At 47.9% G+C, this 11,526-nt stretch overlaps 1 protein-coding gene across 2 annotated transcripts; it reads left to right on the top strand.

Annotated features, from left to right (window-relative positions):
• The first annotated feature begins 4,069 nt into the window (after positions 1–4,069).
• LOC123077813 (uncharacterized) lies at positions 4,070–7,624 on the top strand. Of its 2 annotated transcripts, XM_044500145.1 has the most exons (3): positions 4,070–4,577; positions 7,019–7,479; positions 7,583–7,624. In XM_044500145.1, exons 1-2 carry the CDS (start codon positions 4,195–4,197, stop codon positions 7,476–7,478), a joined length of 843 nt encoding a protein of 280 aa, XP_044356080.1. In that variant the 5' UTR covers positions 4,070–4,194; the 3' UTR covers position 7,479; positions 7,583–7,624. The 2 variants fall into 2 exon arrangements, with proteins under 2 accessions (XP_044356080.1, XP_044356079.1); XM_044500144.1 differs by having other exon boundaries at positions 7,019–7,624.
• Positions 7,625–11,526: the final 3,902 nt, after the last annotated feature.

Genomic DNA, 11,526 nt, shown 5'->3' with positions numbered 1-11,526 from the left:
TTCAGAGTCCCGGATGAGATCTCGGACGTCACGAGGAGTTCCGGAATGGTCCGGAGGTGAAGAACTATATATAGGAAGTCCAGTTTCGGCCACCGGGAAAGTTTCGGGGGTTATCGGTATTGTACCGGGACCGCCGGAAGGGTCCCGGGGGTCCACCGGGTGGGGCCACCTGTCCTGGAGGGCCCCATGGGCCGAAGTGGGAAGGGAACCAGCCCATAGTGGGCTGGGGCGCCCCCCATGGGCCTCCCCCCTGCGCCTAGGGTTAGAAACCCTAGGGTGGGGGGCGCCCACTTGGCTTGGGGGGTAAGTTACCCCCCCCCTTGGCCGCCGCCCCCCCCATCTAGATGGGACTTGGCCGGCGCCCCCCCCCTCCCAGGGGGCCTATATAAAGGGGGGGGGAGGGCAGTAAGAGAACAGCCTTGGGCGCCTCCCTCCTCCCCTGCTACACCTCTACGTCTCGCAGAAGCTCGGCGAAGCCCTGCCGAGACCCGCTACATCCACCACCATGCCGTCGTGCTGCTGGATCTCCATCAACCTCTCCTTCCCCCTTGCTGGATCAAGAAGGAGGAGACGTCGCTGCACCGTACGTGTGTTGAACGCGGAGGTGCCGTCCGTTCGGCACTCGGTCATCGGTGATTTGAATCACGGCGAGTACGACTCCGTCGACAACGTTCATTGGAATGCTTCCGCTCGCGATCTACAAGGGTATGTAGATGCACTCCTTTCCCCTCGTTGCTAGTATACTCCATAGATGGATCTTGGTGAGCGTAGGAAAATTTTAAAATTCTGCTACGATCTCCAGCATCCAACGCCACATTGAATTCCTCACGAGAGACCGCGGTTCCCCCATCTCCCGTAGACGAGACCGGATTCGCACCGGAGTGCTCCTCCACACCGTCTATGACGTCAACCATACTCTTCGGACGGTAAAGTCCTTAATAAAGAGACGAGGCTCTGATACCAATTGAAAGGATCGATATAGTTGACTAGAGGGGGGTGAATAGGCAACTAACAATTTTTAGCTTTTCTTTACCAATTTAAACTTTGCATCAAAGTAGGTTATCTAGATATGCAACTAGGTGAGCAACCTATATGATGCAACAACAACAAGCACACAAGCAAGCAAGGGAATTAACACAAGTAAGCTTGCAAAAGTAAAGGGGCGAGATAACCAAGAGTGGAGCCGGTGACGACGAGGATGTGTTACCGAAGTTCCTTCCTTTTGAGGGGAAGTACGTCTCCCTTGGAGCGGTGTGGAGGCACCATGCTCCCCAAGAAGCCACTAGGGCCACCGTATTCTCCTCACGCCCTCACACAATGCGAGATACCGTGATTCCACTATTGGTGCCCTTGAAGGCGGCGACCGGACCTTTACAAACAAGGTTGGGGCAATCTCCACAACTCAATTGGAGGCTCCCAACGACACCACGAAGCTTCACCACAATGGACTATGGCTCCGCGGTGACCTCAACCGTCTAGGGTGCTCAAGCACCCAAGAGTAACAAGATCCGCTAGGGATTAGAGGGAGGAACCAAATTTCTCTTGGTGAAAGTGTAGATCGGGGCCTTCTCAACCAATCCCGAGCAAATCAACAAGTTTGATTGGCTAGGGAGAGAGATCGGGCGAAAATGGAGCTTGGAGCAACAATGGAGCTTTTGGGGGAAGAGGTGAGTCAACTTTGGGGAAGAAGACCCCCTTATATAGTGGGGGGAACAATCCAACCGTTACCCCCCAAAACAGCCCCGCAGAGGGCGGTACTACCGCAGGAGGCAACGGTACTACCGCTGCGCGCAGCGGTACTACCGCTCCACCAGGCGGTACTGCCGTGCAGTCTGAAGGGCAGGAGAGAGAGAGAGAGCTGGAGGGGACCTAGTGCGGTACTGCCGCGGTGGTTGGGCGGTACTACCGCTCATGAGCGGCACTACCGCTCTACTGCCGCTGCTTAGTGCCGCACAATCCGACACGAGAAGCTACCCCCTCGAATCGACGCGGTAGGAGCCTGGTACCGCAGCGGTACTATGGCAGAGGACCCACCAGCGGTACTACTGCTGCGGAGCGGTACTGCCGCCTGTGACTCCTAAGCGGTACTACCGCTGGGCACCGCGGTACTACCGCTGGGACCAGACGAAGCACAAAGAAAAGGGGAAAGAGCTCTCCATTGAAGCGGAAAGGCTCAGAGGGTGTGAAAAGGATGTGTACGTGTTGATTTCACCCTAGCCTTACCAAAGCGGACCCCCTCTTGATAGTACGGTGACTCCTACGGAACTAGTTCACCAAAATAGAAGCGAAAGAGCTACACCGTCTTGAATAACACTCCGAGGGGAAAGAAATCGTCTCGTGCCAAAGGATGAATCTCTGAAATGCTCAAAGCACACGATTAGTCCGCAAACATGTTGTCATCAATCACCAAAACTACATCTAGAGAGATATGCCTTAACAGTCTTAAATATATTTGTACGACTTATACAAGAAACGAGAATAAATTTGAAATATCTCTATGGCAAGAGTCAACCACAAACATGGAATTCATTGATTTTTTTAATTTTAGAAAATGTAAATGAAGTCTTTTTTTGCATGGTAATACATGTCTCATTTATGTCATAAGATCATAGTACAAGCCATGTACATACCGACCTGACAAAACTGAAAAGACAGCAGAACGCTAGCCTTTGCACAAAGGAACAACAACCAAGAAAGAAAATTACAATCAAGACCGAAGAAACCTCTGAGCTTGACACCAATGCCCATCACATGCCTCTGGCACCATCATAGTAGCCACCAAAGGAAAACAAGACGGGTCACCTCCTCACCCGAGCTCGACGGGCTTCATCGCTGATATGCAGCTTTGCGGACCTCCAAGGTGGCCCACCACAGGCGAAATCATTACCGTTGGGAGAATTAGACCGGGGCAACACCCCGGACATGCCGTCGAACTCTAGATTTGGCACCCCCGCACGACTAAGACGTCGGAGGAGGAAACCATACCTGCCATCCACGAACGACGAACCCAGCACACGATCCACCATCTTCCAGATGTCGTCGATGCAGACAATAATTTGCATTCGCTCCTGGACTACATCACAAGCTCCGCGTCGGCGCTGGAGCAAACATCTTCGCAACGGCGGAGATCGAGGACACAAGTCCACCATGTGGATGCCGCCGCCACGCCATCCTTACTTGAACAGGCTGGTTTCCAAATCCATCCCCAACCATATGGCCGATCGCTTCATCGGGGAAAGATATGAAGAATCTTTATTCAGCGCCACCACCACCGCCGCCGAAGCCAAGACGATGAACAATCTAAGAATCTAGACTACAAAGGCCTAAAAACGATCACATGCGTTGATGACCTCCCTCACCACCAACGGCCGAGGTCGTCGGCGGAGGGGGGCCGCCAGAGGACGGCGGCGGAAGAACTCTCCTGGCGGCGGCCGGTAGCGAGCTCGCCTTCTTTCTTCGGGTGAAAGAAAGAAAACGGCTTAAATAGTACTTTATATGCAAGTAGGACAAGTCTCACCGTTTACAATGTAAATGAAGTAAAAAAAACATGAAATTTGGAATGGTGTCATGATAAGATCTCAGTATTCTACGTAAAAATGAGATGGTTTTAAAAAAAAAATTCATGTGCCTTGCTTAGAAATCAGGCCGTTCATCCATACGTTTGGCATGGTTTAGGTTCCTGGCATGGTTTAGGTTCCGGGCTATAGATGCTCTAACGATGCGAGTATTCGCAAAATAACGATGCGAGTATTCGCAAAACATGTTGTTGTTTTCAGTTGGAGGATAATGTTTTGACAAAGACAAAACCGGACCTGTAGCTTCATCGGAAATACCCGCAGACAAAGACACCGGCAACAAGCAGATACACAAAGCTGCCCCCGACTCGGCAGATATTTTTTTTTTTGCTGAAAAAAAGAAAGAGGCTCGGCAGATATTCTGCTACGCGTCGTCCTCAAAATAGAGACACGCAGCGGGCGAAACGAGCGCGCCATCTGACGCCACGCTCGCCGCCGCGGAATATCCAAAACCGAACTGGAGACGGACCCAACAAATACCCAAGTCAAATGAAATGACCCTTCTCTCCTCCGCCCCTCTCTCACGCAGTTCACACACTCCTCTCCCTCTCCTCCTCCTCTCCTCACCCCACCAAAACCTAAGCAAGAAGGGCCAGAGGAGCTCCGAATCCAGGCTCGCATGGCCAACCTCCTGCACCTCCCGGACCTCGCGGCGGCCAGACCGCCCGCGCCCGGCGTCGCGCGGAGGAGGGGGGCGAGGGTCGTGGCGGCGGCGGCCGGGGGCCGCGTGAAGCAGGAGGAGGCCGGGGCGGGGACGGGGAGGGGGCGGGTGATCAGGGTCACGGACCCCGTGCGGGACGGGAGGCTGCCGGTGCCGGCCCCGCCGCCGCTCTTCTCCGTGCCGATGACGCCGGCCTCGGAGTCGCCGGCGGCGACCACGCGCCGGGATGACGACGAGGAGGAACGGCGCAGGTACTACCTTAACCTGGGCTACGCCATCCGCACGCTCAGGGAGGAGATACCCGACGTCTTCTACAAGGAGCCCAGCTTCGATATCTACAGGTCCGTGCCCATGTTTCATTGCTTCTCCCTGTCTTCACTTTGAGATCCTTCCAGAAACCTTTATTTAAAAAAAATACAAAAACAAAGGATCAACTGTTAGGTGGAACCATGGTGAATTAGGGGTAGAATTTGTGAGTGCTTCTAATTGATTGATTAGCATCGCTATCTGTTTGTGGCTACTTCATAATGGATTGGTCTGTGGCACACTGGCACCAGCTTCTAATTAGAACATGCTACATGCATATTTCGCTGCAGATATCTCTCTGGGTTAAGTAGTTGTGCCGACGCAGTAATTATTTGATTGCCATTGACCGATGTTGATGGCTAGATTGCCTCACAATACCGCATCTCTTCTAACTTGAAATTATGATCTAGCTTAGTCTTTCAGTACTCTTCACACCTATCTAGTGTTGGGTGTTTTTCGAGTTGGGATGGATGACCTGGGCAGCGCAGCTACTATTGGGCTATCAAGCATCAGAAGAACCACATTTCAGAAACCATCTAATGAAGCTTAGGTTTTATCTCTATATAATGTTAATTAGGATATGGTTTGTCTTGTGGATGTGAGTAGGACCTCTTACTTGTAGAGCTACCCAATGCATTCCTCAAGAGATTCAGAGATTCATGTTCGAGGCAGTAGCATCAGCCTTCTAGTGTTGATTCTGAGTGCACATTGGTACAATGAACTGAAATGTGGACTGGAGAGCAGAGTATATGTGCAATAGGTTTGACCCAGTGGTGTGAGGCTCTTGTACTAGATTCGTAATGTAATGGCATCTATCTTTTCTTCTTTCTTATGCACATGGTTAGCTCCACATTTTATCTGTTTCTTTTTTCTTCTGTTGCAGAGTTTTGTTTTGTTTCTTTATCGGGAACTAGTAAGTTAATTAGTGTAATAGAGACACATCCTAGCTTGTGAAAGAACCAGTGGTGCATGGTGAGGGAGGAAGAGATGACCAGGCTGATCAAGTTTTAAAGTAGATTCTTTCTTGTTTGCACCGGTCATCATCGATCTATGGTGATAGCTTAGCGCTGTAGTTGCCCTTTTGGCCATTTTCTTTGTTTTGCTCTGCATTTTATAGAATGTTACTTGTTGGGAGCTTTTATCCTCGGAACACAAAGACAGTCAGTTCTCCTGCTTGTTCTCCTTAAAAATGCAATCTAATTCTGGTTAGTATGTGTTTTCTGGTTTGGTTGGGATGTAATGATGTCTCTTTCTTGTTAGCATACTGTGGCCATCTTGTTTAATAATTATCAATTAATGCAAGCAATATGACATTTGCTTGAGCTTATCTTATCCATTTAGCGTGTTGTCTAATCTACGATGCAGACTGGGAGTGGGACCACACATTTATAAACACGACCCAACATCAGTTGCTTACATAAGTGTTTCTTGCATTAACCTTATCAGTATGTCAGTTGTCCATTAGAGTTTATATTTTATTATTGCGATCATGAGGTTATCCCCTGCAATAGTGCAAAAGAGCCGTTGCTAAGAGTATCTTTTGTATGTGGGACTCGGGTGTAAAGATTAGAAGGGGTGAGGCTAGCTAAATTATTTGAGGAACCGGTTCTAGTTTGAGGATCGAGTCTAAGCAAATAAAAGAATTGAATGGGCGCAATGTCAGTTTGCAAACTCACGAGATAAATATGCTAGTGCTCAGAAAAACGTAGAGCTGATCGTCTTTCTGCTAGCTAGTGGGTCCTACAGCCAGGTCTAAGACATTGTAGCAAATTTTGCTCTGCTAGACTCTCTATGGGTGGCAGACTTCATCTCAACAAAATTCTCAGCACATTGCCCATGCCCTAACCATTTAAATTACACCCAAATCATACAGTACTTTTCTTGCGTCTTTAAGCTGCCTTCGAACGTTCACTGAGCTTAGTGGCTGTTTGGTTTGAGACTAAGTTTGCCTAAGGTTGCCACGCACAACGTTAAGCAAGTTTGACCAACTTAGTTGGGCGTTTGGTTCCAGCCACATCTTAGGATTGCCACACCAGGGCCCCAATCACATCCACTCACAAAGTGTGGCAAGATTCCCTTAGGCTTGCCAACTTGTGGCTCCAACTTTATTGAACTAACCTTAGGCTAGTTTGGCAAAAACTTGTAGCAGAGTGTGGCATTGCTAGGCCTAGAACCAAATTAGCCCCTAAGAGAAACAGAAAAATACAATATTTTGTATCTGAATTACGAGGTTACTATTAGACCTGCTTGTTTAATTGCTCGATCTTGTCTCTGTTCGAACTTTAGCATGTATATCTAATGCTTTGCAGTTGCTCCCATGAGTTGAGTAACTTGAGCCTGCATCTGTCTTCCATTCTAATTAACTTATTATGTAATGCAGAGTACATTGCACGAAGGTTGCATTTTCTTGTACAGATTTGTACTGTTGAGTCTTATCATTGGTCTTTTCCTAATTCTGTTTGTTGCTATTTGCCAGAGATGATATCGTCTTCAGAAACCCTTTCAATAAATTCGAGGGCATTGACAATTACAGAAGTCTATTCTGGGGATTGCGCTTTACTGGACGTATCTTCTTTAAAGCATTATGGGTTGATATAGTTAGTATATGGCAGCCTGCCGAGAATCTTATTATGATTCGCTGGATTGCCCACGGCATTCCTAGAGTCCCATGGGATGGCCATGCCCGCTTTGATGGTGCCTCCGTTTACAAACTCGACAGGAATGGGAAGATCTATGAGCATAAGGTACATAACATTGCTACGACCCCACCGACAAAGTACAAGGTCCTGTCTGTACAAGAGCTAGTCAGATCACTTAGCTGTCCGTCCACTCCAAAACCAACGTATTTCGAGGCTTCATCTCAATCTTTGAGCACGGCGTCGCTTTATTCGAGGTTGGCATGGATCAGACGCCTAGCAAATCTCAGAGGAGGATAGGGTGGGTCTTAGCACGATACTTACAAAATCTACCTTTTTGTTGTATTGTAGTTACCAGTCACTGATGAGTAGTACTGAATCATAACTGTTGTATATATGTACAGAGACAAATTTATACAGAATAAAGTTGCTCTTGGTTGAGCTAATTTGGGGGTGTGCCTGCTCCGGTTCCTGAAGTCGCCGATCTGGACATTGCAACGGTCTCCAAAACCGCGAGTCTGACTACTAATACTATTGCAGTATTATATCTATAAGTCCAGACTAAAATTATATATTGTGAACAATATGAAGTCCAGCATTATTATACCTAAAATTATATATTGTGAACCACATGAAGTCCAGAATTCTTTGTGTCTATTTTGTCATGTTGTAAATACTCAGAACAGAATGGTTGAGTAAATCAACTGGAAAGAACAAAGGTGCAACGTTCCCTTGTCTAAGATCTCACAAAATCATGCGCCAAATTCGTCTAGCACGACGCCAATAGCTGCACCAGCCATGTCTAAGACCTTCTAGACTATCACGCGCACACAGCAGAAGGTTAATCAGTAAAAGCATGACGAGCAGCAGCAAAGATGTACGCCAAGTTTAGGAGTTTGTTAAATGTTAACCGTTGTGCTAAGCGGTGACACCATGTTCCAAATCCATGTATCAGGACTACTGCACATACTTTATAAGATAACAAAACATGATGTTTTATGGTATGGACTTGTGACACATCCACATTCTTTCGGACAGTCATATTATTACACAAGTTCAGTTTCTACCTTCAACCATGACATAAGACATCAAGCCCTCAAACATCCAAGTTTGGCACAAATAACCACCAATCCTGTAAGAATTGGATGGATAGGGCAGAATCAGGATGAGGACAGTAAACATTCATGGCCATCAGTCGATTTGATCATTAACAAATACTGTTATAAGCACAAACAGTGTTTTGCATTGGTATCTTGAAAACCATGCATACTTTTTGACACCAATAGTGATAATGATAAATGAACCTAATATTTTTCATTTACTTCATCACGAGGCCCACAGTAGTAGGTTAGTAGTATATAATAAGATTGAGATAAATAATTTGAGATGTCTAGCACCAAGCAAGCGGTCTACAAAATTCAGCTTGATTAGAAAATGGGAAAGATTATGCATTTTATATGAGCTTACTCAGCTTCAAAACTGAAAGCCACATGTTACTGGTCCAAAATGCTCAAGCCTAACCGGATAAGCGAAAACAGTCACACCGAAAAATTTAACCTGAACATGAACCACATATTTGATATGGAACTTAGGCCGTGTCCACCCCCTCTTGCATGCCACTGGACAAAATAAAGGGCTCCTTTGATTCAAAGGAATTTTATAGGATTTCTGGAGGATTGAAGTCCTTAGGATTTTTTCCTATGTTGGTCCTTTGATTCAAAAGATTGAATCTCATAGGAATTTTTCCTATGGAATCTTTTGTACTACATTTCATAGAAAATCTAACATCCACTTCAACCTATTTTTACAATTCCTTTATTTTTCTGGTGCCATCAAACACTCATTGTTAATCCTATAGGATTCAAGTGGGCATGCCACTCCAATCCTATACTTTTCCTATTCCTACGTTTTCAAAATCCTACGAATCAAAGAGGCCCTAAATCGTACCCTCACAAAACCTTCACATCTCTCATACCCCCTCTTGCATTCCTACTGTCAGACGCTGGAGGAATAATGCTTTCATTCTCGATAAGAATACGATCTTCCAATAATTTGCAGTAAGACGCAGTGCAGGCAATTCCTGGGCAACCTTCCAGTAGCCATCAACCCCACAAGTTGCCCTTCCAGTAAACAAAAATAAAAATAAAATCCAAACGGGCAATTCCTCGGCCGCGGCCGCAAGTTTCAGCGTTAGTTGTGGAATAAATCAGGCCAAGTCTCCATCAGTGCTATCATGGTCGTGGACCACACAAGCATCAGCTAGGTGCTACGTACCTGTATATGCAGAAGCAACACTGATGCAGACTGTCAGGGGAAGACACAAGCAGGACCAGGAATGGAACAATCTTGCACGGTGATTTTTTCATCAAGAGGCATACAGGAAAAATGTGAGCTCTGAATGACGCCTACCCTAGCTAAAGTTCCTCAGTAAAGACCTCATGTTATTTGCTTAGATATTGTCCGTGCCTTTGATTCGATATCGAACAACACAACAGTGCATTATACACCTCCCGACTTCCTTCCAAATTCGTAAAGGCCATCTGACGACCAAAGTAAAACTGGAAACTGCATAAATGTCTATACAGATGAGACATCATGTACAACCTTTGTCCTTCTGTATTAACACTTAGAATCCTCTGGTCAAATACACACAATTTCGACCAGAAAATGTCTCAAGTGTCGACATTGAACAATGACTGAAAATTATTTCGGTACTATAGTTTTACCTTATATAACTAATATATAGTTATAGAAGTAGTAAGAGTACTGTCTTGGAGGTCGCAAGAAATCACTAGTGTCATTTATGTCCTTCTGAGGGCTCTGTTACTAAACCAGCATAAATTTGTGCAACAAGTGTTAGGAGGTGACAACCATGTGGTGAACGGGAGATGGCTATGGTGCAAGCAAAGTTGGTAATGGTGACTAGAGGCAGTGGAGTAAGCGGCAAGGAAGTAATATTGGTCACAGGAAGAGTTGGAAAGTTTGGCTGCTCATCTATTATTGTAGCAATATTGGCTTTGGTGATTAATCAAGTTCTTTGATAAACCTATTTTTGGGAGTGACAGAAAGGATATGAATCTTGGTCAATAATTGTTACGGTGTTGTTAGAAGGAGGGCGCGAGAGGGCCGGCCGGGGGCCTTTTTGCCCACGGCCGGGCAAGAGGGAAGGGATTTCCTTCTTAATTCTTACTTGATTAGATTGATACATCTCCTCTCTTTATATAGAGAGGTTTACTTGACACCCAAGCAAGGCTTACTTGACCCCTAAGCAAGCGACCCTTATCTCTAATTAATCCTAAGACTAACGGGCTATACCGCCAGCCCAGGCCATTAGGCCCATTACGTACTCTAACACTACACCCCACCTGGACATGCAGCTTGTCCTCGAGCTGCAGCCTAACCAACTTATAACCATGACTCGACGCAACACAAACCTAACACCTAAAAACAAGCCTTTTACATCTCGGCTTGTTTTATTACTTTCAACCTGAAATGGACTGGGACGCTTTATTTTGGACCCCTGAACATAAAGTGGACACCATCCGCACGTCGAACGTGCACGTGTACAGCCACCTGGATCCCATGGACACCATCTGGACAAAAGGAGTGCATGTGTATGGCCTCCTGGAAGTGGTCGCAAGAGCGACCAGCAGAGGCGCCCTCGCGGCGGCCGGTGGCGGAATGCAATGGTGCTACGTGGTGCGCTCCTGTCAGTGACACCATGCCTTCTCCCCGCCGGACGGCTGTTGGTCTGCACCGCACAGAGAAGAGTGGAGGGCTATCGATGGAGAATGGCGAGGAGGGGTTCGCCCCCCCAACCGCTGATGTCGCAGACTTTGAGGTCGCTGTCCGTGGGGAAAACAACATGCCCAAGATCCCCGACGCAGCGGACGAGATCGAGGTCATTTGAGCAGCGAAGTGCAACTGGGAGGAGCGGCAGCTGCAGACCACGCATCTCCCGCACAAGCCGACGTGCTAGGAGGCCGCGCGCAGCAGCCTGCAGCCTCACCGCCGCCGACACGTGGCGGGTAGTGATCCAAGCCGGAAGCGGTGACGGCGACGGCGGAAACTTGATCTGCTGGATGGGGACGCCCTGGGGAAGCGGTGATGGCGACGGCGGGAACTTGATCTGGTGGATCGGGACTCCCGCCGGCGCGATCGATGCGGGGCCGGAGCTGACCGGCGGTGGCTGCTGCAGCTGCAGCGGCTGCTGCGGTGCCGCGCCGGGCAGCGGCAGGGGCTGCTGTAGCGAAGCGCCGGGCGCGGAAGAGGCCGCCAGGAGCGGCGGCTACCACTGCAGCCAGGGCGGGGCGGTGGTGGCGGTGGATGGCAGCTGCAGTGGCCCGGC

The sequence above is a fragment of the Triticum aestivum genome, chromosome 3D (genome assembly GCF_018294505.1).
Source record: "Triticum aestivum cultivar Chinese Spring chromosome 3D, IWGSC CS RefSeq v2.1, whole genome shotgun sequence".
NCBI lineage: Eukaryota > Viridiplantae > Streptophyta > Magnoliopsida > Poales > Poaceae > Triticum > Triticum aestivum.
The sequence above is the reverse complement of the archived record's forward strand: the minus strand, read 5'-3'. Positions and strand labels throughout refer to the sequence as shown.